Source organism: Anopheles coluzzii, chromosome 3 (genome assembly GCF_943734685.1).
Source record: "Anopheles coluzzii chromosome 3, AcolN3, whole genome shotgun sequence".
Taxonomy (NCBI): Eukaryota; Metazoa; Arthropoda; class Insecta; order Diptera; family Culicidae; genus Anopheles; species Anopheles coluzzii.
This window is the reverse complement of record NC_064671.1, coordinates 17,967,680-17,985,162: the sequence shown is the minus strand read 5'-3', so window position 1 is coordinate 17,985,162 and position 17,483 is coordinate 17,967,680. Positions and strand designations below refer to the sequence as shown.

Here is a 17,483-nt window from a genome sequence, read left to right as displayed (position 1 = left end):
CTGTATACATCCATCAGGCCCAATTGATGGGTCACTGTAGCGTGCAACGTGCTGCAAAGCATACGGCCAAGCACATCCAACACTAAGTACACAGGCTTTGGTGAAAGAATAGTATCACACTTTCCAACGATTCTCATGTTCCCTATAGCGATAAGCGAGGATAGAAATGAATAGAACCGTTCACTGTGCTAGAGAGAGAAAGATAGGAACGTTACGTGCGGAAGGGAAATAAAACTTTTCACAATTTGGAGAAAACAAACTTTAATATGAACGCATAAACAAAGTGCTCTGGAAACAGACGTATAGTACATTAGTATCCTTGGGCGTGTTCCTGGGCTATTGGTTGGTGAAGATGGTTGAGAAGGCCGTAGTGACAGCAGCAGCAGCAGTAGAAGAAGCAGAAAAAGAAAATGAATGCAAAACTAGAAAACAAAACTTTAAAATTTGATTCTTATAGGTTTTAAGATGAGACAAACAAACATAACATACAAAACGAAGCAAAAGAAAAAGGTAAGGTAAGGTGCAAGTGGATGAAACCAATTACATGTAACCAAAACTGATAGTAATAAAAATGAGATAATCTTTCCTACGTGCAAAGTGTTTTTATTTGTCCTAAGCTAAACAACAACTTCGGTCAATGTTCCGGGCAAATCGTACAAACTAATAATAATTTTTTGTCGTATTTGTCATCAAAATCCGTCGTCCCATTCACCATCCGGCTGCATGACGGATAGGAACATATCGTCCGTCATGCTGCCGTCCTCCATCGAGAATGGTGAAGAATAGTTACACGGCGTACATTGCATGTACGCCACACCGGTATTGTGTCCGGTGCACTCGCACGTTTGGCAGCTGTTCGGAAGCGCTGACGCTGCGATACGCTTTGCAAACACCTTGATAAACTTCTTCGTATTCGCCGTGTTCGAACGATCCTGGCGCAGCTTGTGCCCACCAAATATCGATCCGTTCGTTTCCATCGCCAGTGCAATACACTCGCCGAGCGTTGCCTTGGGCATTTGAATTTGGCGCCGCAGTTCAGCATCGCCAATTAGCTCCTTCACGTCCTTCTTCGTGTAAACCATCTGACTATCCATTCCGTAGAACCGTCCAGACACTCGTGACTTCTGGAATGATAGCTCCTGGTCCGCCAGAATGTGCAGCTTGATGTCGTTCTCGACAAGCAGCTGTACGATCGACGAAAAGTCAAGCTTCATCTTGGACGCGACACACCGTGAACACGGTAGCAGTACGAACGTTTTCGATGCACCCGGTCGGAACACCAGGTTTGAGGCCATTGTGATGGCGTCGAAGATGTCTTCGTTCGTACCATTGCCGATCTTGACATGATCGAAGAACGGTTGCGTTCCATTGTGCTTCTCGAATACCGAGTTTCCAACCACCACACTGTGAGCACGATCAAACGGAGCCGAGCCACCGAATGTCACCACACCGAACAGCGTGTCATCGATGCCCAAGTCTTGCAGCTCCCGGGCGATTCCGCTCACTAGCAGGTTGATGCTCTTCGTCTCCACAAACCGTTCGTTGCAGGGCTTTGCTTCAATGATAAACACCACATCGGCCGCCTTGGGAACTTCTTCGTTACGCAGCGGCACAAAGCTACCCTCCGGAACGTAGCTTCCGTTCATTAACAAACAGCTGAAAGACGAAAAGCGAAACCCCAATCAGATAATGACACTTTTTGGCTCATATTCAGTACCAACCTGATGCAATTATTCGGAACTCGCAAAGGTGTTCGCTCCAGGCCACATGCCTGAATGTATGCAATCGCAGCAGTACATGCGCCCCGATCCGGCATTAGATTATGTCCCAGGTCCATACACATCTCGTAGAACGGAGTTACGTCCACTACGGAGAAACAAGTTGCCAGATACGACAGCTTCTGGTGGAAGAAACTGTCACACAACTGACTTAGCTCGTTCGAGGCACTGTAAAAGTTGCTGGTATGGTTCGTCGCAGGAACCGTCGAGCTACAGCCCGGCAACGCCCAACTGTTGAGGAACTGTTCTTCTGTTTCGTTATATCGATTGGTGGAAGTGATTCGATCGTCAAACATTTCGTTGTTCATCGTTCCAAGCAGTCCCGCCATCTTGCCAAAGTACCATCCACTCAGTTCCAGCCAGCAGATATGGTAGCGCAAGCTGCAACCAACCAGAAAGCCACGTTGCGATTGAATCCACAGCTGATCCGATTGCTGGAAAACCACCGTCTGCGTACCGATCATTGCGGGCAGTGCAGTCGCCTTGTTGTTGATTTTCACAGACTATGCAGGAGGAGGAGCAACGAAATTCAAATTAATATCAAGTTGACACGATCATGTATCTAGTTATATACGTACAATGTTGAACACGTCGATCGCAAGCGTATTGTCATCGATAATGAGTGTAATTTGTCTGGAAGTTTGGCCGTACTTCAGATCCTGAAAAGGTTCGAAAATAGACAATAATTTGATGAGTTCCAGTACCTCCAAAGATCTTCTAATCTTACCGATGATTCCAACAACAGCGTTATCGTTCGATTGTAGTAATCATGCGCCAACAGATACTGGCAGCGGTTCGAATCATTCAGATCCAACGAAACAAATCGTTTATCAAACGACATGTAGTGCCTCGAGCCGATCAGTAGTGCGGTACTCTTAAAGGGCGGAAGCCACACCTCCAGATCCACGTACGGGCAGATATCGTTGTACACTGTCCAGATCGTTGTATTGGTACCGGCAAACAGATCCTGTATTTTGCTGATATACTTAAACTCCGGTATCTCCTCAAACTTTGGCGTTTCGTTGAACGCATGCCACGACATGGGAAGCTTCTGTTCCAACTCGATCACGCCACGATCGGGATCGAATATGAACTTTGTCTTTGCCTTGCGGTAGTGATCTTCTGCCTCCAATGCTGTCTGTTCGAGGTGTAGTAGCTTTCGACCTATCAATCTAAAAACTTGCGTCAAATGATACCTGTGCTCGAACTCCTCGGCTAATCGTATAGCATACGCTTGCACCTCTTCGTAGCGTTGTATGAAATAGTGTACAAAGTCAATCTTGCGCAGTTGTTTCACCTCTTCCAGCAGCTTGATCCATGCCAGATGTAGATCCTCTGCGAATGGTATCAATTGGAAGTACTTCTGGTGCAGGAATTCCCACAACACCGATGAGTATTTCTGCAAATTGGACCACAAATTGTTCGTCGTCAGATCCCTGTACAGTAGCTCGACGTCATTGGTGAAGTTAATTATGGTGTTGAAGTGTGGTGATTCGGCTATTTCCTGTGTTGTGTTATGCAAAAATGCTACCGAGTAGAGTAAAATAATTAGAATCGATAGTCCTTGCTCATAATACAATAGTCAAATAGCTACTTACTCAATAGTTCATTTCCAGCAAACCAGTCTAGTGATTCACCATAGTTTAAGAGTTGAACAATTGTGGGTTCTATGTTCTGTAGCAAACCTTTCCACAATGTTTTCGTCATTATAACGGTCCTTTCCCAAAGACTATCTGTTTGCTATAGACGAGGGATGATAATAACGTTAACAAATCAACTCAAACAGATAACGATAAGTTTGTTGCCTAAAATTTACCTTTACAAACTCAACATGTGCTTCCTTCACGAATTTATCAAACTGTTTGATCGAGTCTTCTACTAAATATGACAAGTACTGCACGGCGCTACCGTCAAAAGTACTAAAAATCATATGCATAAACTTCTGATACGATTGCTTCACCTGCTCCAGCGCCAATATGACCGATTTTCCCAATGATTTTCCAGATTCTCCCATCACCTGTAAAAGCTCCGCCAGTATCTTTGGATATGATGTTTCCTTATTTTTTAATGCCAGCTCGTTCAACATCGTCATGGTAATGTTAGCAATGGAACGAATGTAAAAATCATCTACGTAATACGACGCGTTAAAGAATTGATGCAATTCTTCCAAATCATGCTGCAATATACTCAATCCGTTAGCATCTTCTAAAAATTCTTCTATGTACGGTACTGCTGCCTCGTAAATACTCATTGTGGAGTCCTTTGTTTCCAGATACACTTGTTTTATCCAAAACTCGATGGACTCCATAAACGATTGATGCATTTGATTCACGTAATCGCGTACCAACTTCTGTACATCCGATTTGATTTCCGGGCGCCATAGCAGATGACCCGTAATCAGCCGAGAATGGTTCATCTTCAAATAGTACGTTACATCCACTTCACGTGCCTTATCGTAATCTCGCCATAAATCGAAATAAGCACTGCGCGTGTCTGGGATGATACCGTACATGTACACATTCTCCGAACCATCTGGTGTCATGTTGATCTTCATTTGCACCATTTTGTCGTCGATGTTCAGATAAAAGAAACCAGTAGCATCCAGCTCTGGACCATCCAAAAGGGTTCCGTTGATAAGGTACACTGGATACGCTCCGGTTGCTTTTGTCCATACCCGGTACTTGCTCTGGGAAGTTATTCGCTGCAAGAAAGTTAATAGTACAACGATCAATGATCATGCTTTCTTACACAAATGATATTTTTTACAACTAACCTCATAGTGCATCTCCTTCTGGTGTAGGTTCATCCATCCCAACACATGTCCATGCATCTGCGACAAATAAGCTCGTTTGTAATGCGAATTTGAGCTCACACCCCACAGTCCTTGTCTCAACCCGATCGATCCAATCGAATCCAGATCCAGATCGGATGCCTCATGTGTGCTAAACAGATGGTACGAATAGTTCCAGAACCCAACGATCGGTTGCATGTCGTTTAGGTCGAGACCCATCGCCAACAGATGCTCATTGTCGTCATTGTACCGCAGTTCCGCCTTCGAGCTGAACCAATGCTTCGAATCCGTAAAGTATCGTGCGTCTACCGTCACGTCTCTTTGGAAACTTGGATGTCCTAAGAACACGCGAATCTGTTGTCCATCAGTGCTGCTGTTGGCAAGATCGCGCCATACAACACCACCTCGAACAGTGCGTTGCTTTGGCATTTCGCTTTCGTCCTCTGCGTTGGTACGGTTTGGACTGTACGAGAGTGTGATGTCCGAATCAAATGCACTCGATGTGTACGAGTACCATCCGTCGGCCGATATGTTACGATTCGGGTACGATATCTTTAGCGTAAAGTTCTGTGCCTCTACATCGTCCCGCGAACGATTGGTTCGCTCAAAGTCATATGCAATCCACACAGTGGGTGCAAGCTGCAGTCTAGATTGCTTCTTGCTTACAATATTATCCTCCTCAATGTTGGCCGTTAGCTCAACCGTTCGGTTCGTTTGAATAGCCCGCACAATATATTCACGACCCTTTTCCTTGCTCAGCACATGCAACTCTCCGGTAACGTTGAACTTGTTGTCCTCCTTGTTGTCCAATTCGAATATCTCTGCCCGCTTGAAATCCTATAAGATAAATAGATATCATTTGTGAACTATTTGTCCAATTGTAATTGACTTCCTAGCGATAACTTACCATCGATTCCACTGTAGGATCTTGCTTGTTCACTGAGTGTACGTAATGTACTCCAATCGGTTTGTATTCATTCTTCAACATCACCTCTATCGTTTCCTTGTCAAAGCCAGGTCTGTAAACGACAACTCAAAACAATCAGTCACTATTGCAGCTCTCACCGCTGGGCAAGACAATGCCTTCGTATCTTACCTTGATTCCTCCTTGGAGGTATACTGTCCGCTAAGCACGTTCTTACTATTGTACTCTACCTCTGCATAGCCGGTCGTAATCGCTGGTCTCTCCGATAAGCCATACTTGATCTCCGCAAAGTGTCTCGTTTGCAGTGGAACTTCCATCTTTACCGTTCCTTGCTGTTCTCGATCCTGATTGTTATTGCGATAGGTTGCCTTTGCGTCGAATATCGCACTCGACTCAGGCCATGATCCCTTCACATATCGTATAGATTCGATCGGAGACTCAATAAACTCAAGCTGCCCATGGATCCAAGATACGTTTAGGAATGGTGTCGTACAGTTGACGTCGGCCTTCATGTTCGAGAGATTGTTGAACTCTACGTTAGCGCTCATCATTTTAGTTGATGCCGGCATGGAAATGTTTCCACTTCACAAAGGGTGAGAAGAAAATATGATGAAAACTACTGTTCTCTCCTCTTTGTATCAATTTAACTATACTTTACACTTACCTCACAAGATACAAATTTTCTATTGTATCGTACGTTCCGTGGGTTACAAAAGCATCTTCCAAATACCATGGTCCCCGCAACGTCACCATCAACTCTTGGCGATCACCGATTCGGAACACGTTCAGGATCGACTGAATCCTTTCCTTACGTACATCGGGGCCCCAATCGAACCGTACCAATGCCCGAATATCTCCGATGCCGCTGTACTCCGAATGATAGGCGTATCTTTTACGACTTTCGTCTGTTTCGTACGATGTTTCCATGTTGAACGATTTTACTGGTTCCAGAAACGGAAGATTTCCGTTCATAGCAAGAGCTAAGGTGTGCACATCTCCGACCGGCCTCGGTAGCAGTACCTTCAGCACGGCCGACATATCACGTATAGAAATAAAGTCTACCGACGAATTCGCACTGAATCTATACGTACAAGAAACAGGATAAGAATCATTCACTCTACCTCCCCATGGCTTCTACGAAACAAACATTCCAACACAACGATCATCATACTTACATCCAAATGTTATTCAGGTTCAAATCACCACCAAAAGTAAGGTTATGGTTGTTTTCCAAATCCGGACTCACATACCGCACACCCGTACGGAAGTAACGTTCAACCGAGTTTCTTAGCACCCGATTCTCCAGCGCAAACTGCGTATTCGACTTCAACGCCCAGTTCCACAGACAGCTGGCATTGCCCGACACATCTCTGATGCCGTACCGAGCCACTACAGATCCCGAAATTGGCTGCACATCGAACATCATCTCTACATCCGCCTGATCAACACCATACTGGACCCAGGGCGAATGGAGATTAAACTTGCCAAGAGCTTTTCCATTCGCTTCTGGGTTTATACCCATGTAAAAGTCAACGCTTTTCAGACCGGGCTCGGATGACTCCAGTCCCAGCTTCAAGAACCAATCGGACATTGCCAACAACTTGAAGCTACCGTCCAGCTTGGCTACCTTGTTACCACTTTCTACCTCCAGGTTAAACTCAGTCGATGTGGATGAGTTCCTACAATCATATCGAATCGATCCTATCGACCCTTCCGGCGTAAGCGGTTGGAATGCCAGCTCGGCTCGGTATGGTATGTCCTCCGCTATCGTTGCGCTACCCTCCACCTGGAATATGTGTTCGTTGCGATACAGCTGTCCAGACACGGCGTACTCACTGCCCTGACGATGCTGCAGACGTCCGTGGATGGAAAAGTTTCTGTAATCCTCCATCGGTACGCTCAGATCTACCATGAACAATTCGCGGTTCCGTTCCGCCCTGGCCTTGATCTCCTCCACCACACCGTTCTTGTCGTGGAATTTCACATTGCAGTGAGCTCTGGGTAGGGGCGATCGAGTGATCAAAAAGTCGGTGTTGATTAAATTGATCGGCAGGAAGTTTGATTGGTATTTCCCGGCGCCCTTAATGTAGTGAGGCTTAGCAAAGGACCAGGCACCGTCCATGCGGAACTGTAACATGAACAGGAAACATCGATTTAGATAAAAGAACGCAACCAACACCTTCGTCAGCTTCCAACTTACATTGCTATACAAATCACCATCGTTTACTGTGAAACCCAAGTCCATCGAGTTTTCCGTTCTGGAGAAGTCCTGCTTGTAGAACACACGACACGCATAGTAGGGCATCAGGGGCGCCCGTACCCAAACACTCATAAACGTATCAATGAATTGATCCTCAGCCTGCACAGAAGGAATTGATATAACAAACACTCACACCAACACATTTACATGCGATCTTCTTACCTCAAAAGACAATGCCAAAGATGCATCCGTGGTCATCGTTTTTGCCGTCAAGTTACCCTTGTAGCTATGATCTTCCAGCTCTAACGTTCCGTTCAGGAATACTTTCTGCAAATTCTTCATCGGAGTCATCAGATCAACCAGCGCCTGATGTTTGTGCACTTCAGCCTCATCCACGCTCTTCTTATAGTTCACATGAAATCCAGTATTGACCCACTCCGAACGGTTGTTGAATTTTACATTCATGCCAACGGTAATATCGTGAGAGAATTTCATCACAAACTCCGATGTGATTTGCTGTGCTACTGGGAACGGAGTCTTCAACTGCAAGCTGTTGTGCATGTTCAGCAAATCTCTCAAATAGAATCGATCGCGGAAATCGATGTCACCTTGTGGTACTTTCAGCTTACCGATCGCTCGATATTGGGAGTTTTGTTCCGTCAACTCGAGCGTGCCCTCGATCGTAGGCATAACGATCGTGTACAGCTCAATTTCCCCAATGAAATTGAACAAGTTCTCCTCATCCTCTTCTTCATCGTAGTCCTCATCCTCTTGCTCATCGTCAACTTCGTTATTCCACAGGTTTTCCTCAACCAACGAGGACGCTGTTTGCGGTAGCATCACACGCTTGATGTCCGGTTTCGGCTTCGACATCGCTTTCACTCCCAGTTTGTATTCTGAGAACTTACCCGAAAGCTCCACATCAACATATTGCACTCGCTCACTGTTGATCACCACCTTCACTATCAGCGCACTCTCTTCAAACTTTTGCAGTGGAGTGTAGATGCGATAAGAATACTCAAAGTCCTTCAGGTGAGCCTTCCTCCACACGCCAGTACAACCCAAAACCATATTGTTCATGCCTGCTCGGAAATCTACGTTGTCCTTTTGCAGCTTAGCACGCAGAATCACTTTCTCCAGCTCTTTCAATGGTGTGGCGAGGTGGAACTTTACGTCAAAGTTTTGAGGAGACACGACCGCATACAGTAGCTCTATACCGAGTTCCGTCTTCGGTGTAATTATTTCTGCTACCAGGTGACGATTCTTCTCACTAATTCCGAACCGTCCATTTATGCTGCGATAGTTGATGTTCGACGAGGTTATGTTTGCCGTCAACATACAGTCCACCAGATTGCGTATGTGTCCCTCGAGCAATAAATCGTACGTATTATCATCCAGCTGCAGATCGGCGGCTCCTGTGATAGTGCGATTTTCGTTCACGGATACCTTCGCGACAAGCGCCCCCATTCGATAGTTCTCATATGGGCTTATCAATCGAAGTGATCCTGTTATATTGCTGTGCCGCTTATCCGCTTTGTGCTGCCAGTTGGAGCGAACCGAAAACTCTTGCACAGGCTGATCTGTAGTTTCGTAGTTTAGGAGGACAGTCGTCTCGACCCGATCGGTTACTAATGTCTGGTTAAAGTACATCGTTACTGCAGGTATATTACGGAGGGAGCTTTTCAACTGTGTGCCTAGTTCACAATTAAATATCTCCTTATTGGACCGGTACGTTCCATTCAACTCAACTCCCAGACGCTGATCCTCAGCCCAATTTGCAATAAGGTCTGTATACAGCACGTTATCCTTGAAGGAAAACGCTCCGCTCAGCGCATTTTGACGCCAGCCGTGGAAAGTTGTATTCAAGTGAAGTAGTAACCACATCTTGCTTAACATCTCCTCGTGCGTACCGGCATCGAAATGTATCACGATCGCTTCCGTAGTGTTCCATGAAATGCGCGCGTTCGACAAGTATCTTGGATGGATTGCCTTCAAATCAAACGTCCCACTAAACGTACGATTGGGATACGACAGTAAGAACAGTCCATCGTAGATACGATCCGTAGGAGTGTTTAATTCTCCCGTCAACGCAATTCGTTGCGTCGGGTCACGATTCGCATCCCACTTGAACTCTACACCGACTTCACGTTTCAACGGTGTCTTATAGCCTCGCAGTGTGGCGCTGATATCACGAATCCTATAAAACATTGATTAGTTAATGCGGTTCCAACCATTTTAAACCTCTTTTATTTACACTCACTTATCAATGTGTAGCTCCAGATCCAGCTGCTTGATCGGAGCCGATTTCATGAGTGCCGAAAACCAGTACCGTTCATCTTTCCATTGCACCATTGCGTAGCTCTTAGTACCGTTCGCTATCTGCTGCGTATGTTGTAGGATAATGCCGTACGGTTTCTTCTCGAACATCGCGTTGATGCTTAATCGATGATCAAACTCATCTTGGACATACTTCATATCACCAAAAAACTCTCTGATGCTGTTGGGGCGTCCAAATTGTGCCGCCAATTTTGCATGATGGTGAAATTTAGCACTGGAGCTACGATCCTTGTACAAACCGGTAATATTTGCCGCATGCTCCGTAAACCATATGCCTTGGAAATCAAACTATTCAAAATGCACACATAAAAACAGAACGAACAATTTTAGCATAGCATTTTTTATACCACCAATTAAAACTACAACTTACACGATGCTCTGTAGTAGATGTTTCTATTAATCTTATAGTTGCCATACATGGATGAACGCCTGGTACGGTCATATTAAACACGCTCTCCAGCCAAAACCGTTGTGATCGGGGCATGACAATTGAAAAAATTCCAACTATCTCTTTCGCAGCCGCATAACGTAGGAGCATGCGTACTGTGCGATACACTCCCTTTCGGGGCATATTGTCGTAACTAAAATAATAAAATAGTCGTTGTAAGTTGTTCTACAGGATTATCGACGTATGCATCCTTTTAACTCACACAACCATTGCCTTCACATCGATATTTGCGCGAGGTCTAGTAAACTCGACCGACACGGTAGCCCGCTCTGTTGGGTCGGTCTGTACCGTCGATCCACCGATTAACTGCTGACCTTGGTAGGGGCCTTCTCGAGCGAATATCACATTCAATGTTGTCCGGAACTTCTCGTCTCTTAAATCTGGTGCATTGTTGTGCAGCAGTGTGAAGTCTACGAGACCCATTCTATCCAACAAAGATGCATTCAGTGCGACGTCAAAGTGTGGATAGGCGCTTGATCGCAGGTCAAAGTTAGCCCTATATGTAAGAGCCTCCTGCTGCACTATTTCTGCTAATGCATTGATTACTAATTGTTCTGGATTACTTCCTGAAAACTGGGTACAAAATTTGAAAATTTAAATTTTGGCAAATATATGAGATACCTGCTAAATCAATACCCATCAACGTACCCGATACTCCACTGTGTTATGAATCATGTACGTCATGTTGTGCGAAACAGATACATATCCGGTAGCCGTTGCACGAACTCGCCGCGTTTCAATCATGACGATGTACTCCCACTGCGAGATGTTTTTCCTTTCTGTGTACTTTATTTGACCACCCAAACCCGCGATTCGTTCGTGATTTACCGAAAGGTAAAAAGACGGATAGTACATGCGCCCATTCCGTGTGTCGGTCTTATTAAGATGCAGTTCCAATGCCAGATATTTACGATCATTCACGTTCAGCGACATTTCCACCTGCAGTTGGTTTGGATTGTTGATGTACATCCCGATCGCCTTATGGGATATGTTGCCGTTGATGAACGACATGCTTGCCGTTTTACGCCCCACTTCGTTCGTAATATTCGCACGGAATATACGCGGGATTTGAGAGTTGGGCGTTTCAAACACTACACCCACGATCGTTTGATTCTGCCGTTCAGCCCAGCTGTACTTCAGCACAAACATCTTGGCCGTTGGATCTGCTTTCTCCAGGCTGACATCAAAATTGACCGGTCCGCTGAGGATAAGGCTCGGTACCTCCACATCTTTGCCGGTGTTGCTCAGATCCGGTAGGCTATAGTTGGTACACATTTTCAACCCGATCGCCTGATTAATGTATGGCCAAGTGCAGGTTGAATTAGAGTATCGAGGCTTGATGCCAGCTTGCTGTAGTTCGCGTCTTTCCGTCAGTACAAACATCTCCGAACGAATGCTGAAGATATCGTTCCGTTCCTGGGGCAAGCTGACCTGCAATACTGCTTGATCTGTTCCACGCAGCTTGAGATGAGCGGCCAAGGTTGAGCTAGAGTAAAGGTTGGTCTTTACTATTATTGCCGTGCTGGCGTGCATTAGATCACTCCTCATCGACGTCGTTATGTCTATCGTGATACTCGGCTTCAGTTTTCCCTCAATATCAATCAACCAGCGGGTAAAATCGAATGCTTTAATATTACCCATTGAGTGAAGATCAAGAGACGATGCACCTACAAGACCCAAAGCCAAGGGCATCCCAGAACTAAGAGGAACATCGTATGATGTGTCCAAAAATACGGACGATTTCGTGTATGACGACTCTTTTCCACTGAATAAATTCGCCAGTTTTTTGCGCTCATCCGATATTTTGAACAGCTCCAATCCGTTTGAGTAATAGTGCAGATCGTTACCAAATATCTTAACACCGATCGTGACCTGAGGTTTGTCGAAGTTACCCTTCAGCTGGAATCCGAGACGATCCACGTCCTCCTGTATTTGACGTGCAATTACCTGTGGCAATCGTTGTACAGCAGCTCGTTTTTGACGACTGATTTCTTCAGCATCTTGCAAGTAATCTCGCCATGAGGACTCACCATCAAACAATTCCAAGACCTTCGTAGGAACGTACTGATGAAGGAACTTCATGTAAGTGTCGACTTGCTCTCCAACCTTCTTGGCGCTGTACGTACCATTTGGACCGAACAAATGATGTACCGACTGCTCCAAGCCCTCCAGACGTACATTTAGCTCGAGGAAGTTTATTGACTCTCCAAACAAATCCGTCGTCAAGTTCAGTCGTACCGATCGCGGTACATACGACTCAGTGCTGAAGATCACATTGCTATCTACCGTCATACCGAAGTTGTACTCATCGAAAAACAGCGTCTGTTCGTAGTTGCGAGAAAACTTGCGCAGGTCAAGATTGAACTTGCTGTCCAGATCGTTCTCTGCGAGTAAACCCTGTGCCTGAACTCGCACGGGAGATGCACTTTTGGCGAGATTCGTCAGATGAGACCGAACAAAAGATCCCACCTGTTTTACTTCTTCCGTTTTCAGCACATTCTTGATCAGCCTTACCGACAAATGATCCGGACATCGCATTGCTTGCAAGTATGAGGCAATACGTACCTCCACGTCTAGTAGGAACGTGGAGTATAGCTTCAAGAAGTAATCCTTCGTGCGTGTACAATCACTACGGCGAAACACGTTCACTGCCTCTACTCGAATCTCGATCGGGTATCGCTCACTCTCAATGATGGTACGTAGCTCAAAATTTAAGCGTTTGTTTATCACACCCATGTTACCTAAGGACATTAAAAGCACAATGACGCGTTCACGCTTTTGACGATCATTCTCGGCCATTACTTCAACACTCTCGATAGTGTCGAGTAGCTCCTCTTCTAGATATTGTACGATCGCCTGTACTTCCTCACTTTCGTCACAATCGAAGTGTATTTTACAGAAGGTGTTCACTACAGTTGTGGCCGACAAAAGGTACGTTTGATCACCGGATTCCTTGCCATGCTTCATCAGCTCCAGCATTGCCTCCAACACCTCTTCGTTCGGGCGGGTCAGGAAAGCAAATGATTCCATCCATTTGTTTGCCAGCGCTGGTTCTACATTGTTTTCGACAATTTGATCCTTCATTAGCGTAACTGAGGCGGCCGAGCCAATATAGGGTAAGCTTTCTAGAATATGTTTTTGTCCATTATCACAAATGGATCTAGAGCGCATTAGCAATTGTTTCAGTGCATTAGAAGATAGTGCTCGTGCCGTGGTCAGAAATTTAAGAAATACAGTCGGAAATTCACGCTTTATGTTAGGGAATCCATGAACGCAAAGCTCTATCAGCAATTCTCGGGATGCTTTGATCTCATCATGAGTTTCGTGCACAGAAGGCGTGTGATCGTACAGTAACGAGGAACGGCGCTGGATATCAATCTCGTTATTGCTTTCCTGACTGTAAGTTTCTTCATCTGTGAGCTCCAGCCTATTGTAAGTTTCAGTTACAGCACCGGCTAGCCCATTTGAAAACGGCACAAGCTGATGTCGTTCATAGCAGGCAACACTTTTGTAGATCGAATTATCGATCATTATCTAGAATAATAAAAAAAAAGAACATACAAATAAAGTTCAGGTAAAATCAGCTCTTATTGCATTAAAGATATGTCAAAGGATGTTTTAAATACTTACATCACAATAACTTTCAGATTTGAATATTGGCCAGACCACGTTATTCTAAAAATGAAGTACTCTATCAATAAGAATTTCTGAAATTCCCGCAGCATCAACACAATCATGCTTACCGTTCGGAAATCATACGGAACTGTTTGAATGAACGATTTGGTTTTATGCCGTCGTCTACACGAAGCTAGATCCTTCGTCTTGCGGAACAACAGCCCGGTACCGTTACGACCATTCGTCTTGTACTGCACATCGCATATACCGGACACATCTGTTTCCGTCGTATCGTAGTCGATGTCTAATCGTGGCATGGTATTCTGCAGCGCTGACAAGATTCCACGCTTCAGGTTCAACGTCCACACTGGCTCATCGTCCTCATGGCAGAGCTCGCCGATCATTCCATCGTGAAAGTCAAAGCGAAGTTCAAAACGCATCAGCTCCTCTGCGATGACATCACTCTTCGGATGCATACCATTCTGCTCATCCACAGCTGGAGGCTGGGTGTCTTCCGGTTCCTCTCCATACTCAAATTCTACTTCCTCAACCGGACGCTCTGCTCGTTCCCGTACCTCGATCGAGTGCAATCGTAAGATACCTTGGCAGGGCGCATGGAAATCTACCTCCACGATGGACGATATGTGCAGCTCGGATGTGTTATCGCTGCTCCCAACCACAGCGGTTTTTACGTACATGGAATGGTCGTACTTGTACAAGTGGCCGACATTGTAGTTGAACTTAGTTGAATTGTAACAAACAGGCCGTCCACAAATTTGAGGATCTCGCAATGGATCTGTGATGATCGGAAAGCAACATAAAGTTCAATTGAATACTAAAGCTAGAGGAATACTAGAGCTACGATTCGTTATTTTTCAATCGCTGTAAAATATCTATTTCATGATTGTAAAGCTGGTAATTCTTGGATAACCTCGTCAAAGTACTAAAGAGCAATTTAACAACTTTAACGAATAGGCATTGTGACCCGATTTGATCGAAACTATCACTACCGTCATTGCACAAAAATATAATTCCATATAAGAATCGATGTACTTACTTCTCTTATATCCCTCGACGGCGAGAACCACCATGAAAATGAATATTAATCCATTAGCTACACTTTTATGTTTCTCCATGTTAAGACTCGCGCATTTCGGTGTATGATTTGCAATTACATATCTGGCCACTCACAAAATAATCATTTCCAACTGGCACTGTATTAAACTTTTACTCTGAACAGATTATCTGAAAAACACATTTAAATTCAAATTAATACCACACTACGGTAATTCACAAAACACCAAATTTCACATCAGCTGCCCCCATTTGCACGTAAATGATTTTCAGTTATGCCTTCTGGCGTTATCAATCACCCTTTTCACTTCCTATATCTCTCTAAGAATACTGTCGATTCAGATGCGGCACCAAAACCGTATGTGAACAAACTCAATACCCGAGAGCTGGCAAGTATGTATTTGTTTGCTATAATCTTATCACTTGTATACAAAACAAACACACCACGATCACGTCCCAAATTCGAATACACTGCCGCCTGATGGCAGGACCTTCACTGCCCATCCGGCCAAAATAAATGCAGCTAAACCACTGACAGCGATTGCCACAATCACTGTATACTTGAACTATGGTGGCGAACTGCGAAAATCACACATCACAACGATTGCTGGGTTATTTTCACTGCGTCGCTTAATCTCATTCTTCTTCGTACACAACTCTTATTTTTAAAACTCAACACTCCATTGATTCACTGGATTTCCTGATAACGGGAGAGGATGTTGAAGTTTCATTGACTGTGCCAACGTGGAAGCCGGATCCAATGATCACCGAACATTTCAAGCATTTTTCCTTGATCACTAATTACCATGTTCACTATTTTTCACTACACCAATGTGCCGGAAAAGCACTTTCTAACATGTTTCTCCACAATCTGACATTCAACCAATCTTAAAAGGAACCAATTAAAGACGTGTTTCACGGTGGGTTACATTACGCAATCAGTAGCTCCTCTAAAGCCTTCGTATAATTCACGAGCTGATTTTCTATTACTTCCCCAATTAATCACCATCAAAGGTTGTTAAAGGAACATTAAAGCTATTGGCACTACTTCACTAACAATAAATGTAACTTTTCAACTCACCATTAACACTCAATATCACTAGTTGGGAAAGTACCACAAACACCGGTCACTGCTGGAGCAAGATCACGAACCGAACCGAACCGAACGCAAGAACAGACTGGCAGACTGGCTGGCTGAGAACAATGATCTAGCTAGAAATCCCTACGATCCAGGAATCATCCGCGATAATGATGCGACTTGGTGGAGACGCACGAGCCTCTTATCACCAGTCTCGTGTCAAAGGTTTTCTACGATCGTTCAGCATGAATGGTGTGATGATAAGCTAATGCTGTCGTCCGCATAATCATTACAATTTCTGCCCGAAAGAGTATTCCAGTTGTGAGCTCACATACAGTCTGTTTTCTGCTGTTCTTAGTCAACGTTTTTGCGAGCGATGCAGACTAACAGTACGACGCATGGCTATGTGTGTTGGAGAATGACGCTACCTTGGGTGACGGAATGCAATCCCGTGTGAAATCGATAGGAGGATCGAAATTATGTAATGTCTGCCTGTTTTGTTTGGATGACGCCTGTTGATACGTCAGCGATAAGGAACGACAACACAATTTCATAATGAAGATTGAGCCTTAAGACACATACATCAATTCTAAGCCGAGTTACGTTCCATTGTTTTTATTCTACTCGTTCGGGAACTCATGAGTCTCTTTGAGCTTTTGTTAATGAATGGTTGGTATTGTTACGGTTACAATTATTTTCGAAAAACCTTAGAAACCTATTTCTGTAGAGAGAACTTTTTTTTTGCAAGCGGATATTTGAATTTAGGATGGGAATAAACCTACTTTCCGAACTTGGAAGAAACATATGACCAATATGTCGAAAATGCTAAAAATGAACTGTTCAATATACCGATCTGGTTTGCGCTCCTTCTTCTTTGGCACAACAGCCGTTGTCGGACAAAAGGCATGGGACTCTGTACCACCACTAATGGACCTAGCTTTGAGTGGTTTATTAAATTTACTATAATAGTCAGTCCTACGAATGGGAGCACGGTCCATTCGAAGATACTTGAACCCATGATGGGCATGTTTTATTAAGTCGTACCAATTGACGACTCTACCACGAGACCGGCCGGTTTAGGACTCACACTAGAACAAATTTCGGCACCGAGACTGAATCGAAAATTAGATCAAAATTTCGAAATTTGTTTAGGGACTTTGAATCTGGTAATTTAATAATTCTCTTCAAAACGAATGAACGAAGAATTTAAGAACGAGAATGATATGCGCTACGCCGC

The 17,483-nt window shown here is 44.5% G+C and overlaps 1 protein-coding gene across 1 annotated transcript; it reads right to left on the bottom strand.

Annotated features, from left to right (window-relative positions):
* Positions 1-577: 577 nt before the first annotated feature.
* Positions 578-15,359, bottom strand: LOC120957466 (uncharacterized). The gene is made up of 20 exons (XM_049609693.1): positions 15,152-15,359; positions 14,223-14,890; positions 14,110-14,154; positions 11,128-14,013; positions 10,682-11,052; positions 10,402-10,612; positions 9,955-10,319; positions 7,917-9,891; positions 7,695-7,853; positions 6,670-7,622; positions 6,159-6,575; positions 5,666-6,076; positions 5,477-5,588; positions 4,552-5,406; positions 3,595-4,479; positions 3,377-3,518; positions 2,506-3,305; positions 2,357-2,437; positions 1,722-2,281; positions 578-1,656 (listed from the first exon to the last, which is right to left on the bottom strand). The coding sequence occupies exons 1-20, from the start codon at positions 15,228-15,230 to the stop codon at positions 690-692; spliced, it is 12,942 nt and encodes a 4,313-aa protein (XP_049465650.1). The 5' UTR covers positions 15,231-15,359; the 3' UTR covers positions 578-689.
* Positions 15,360-17,483: the final 2,124 nt, after the last annotated feature.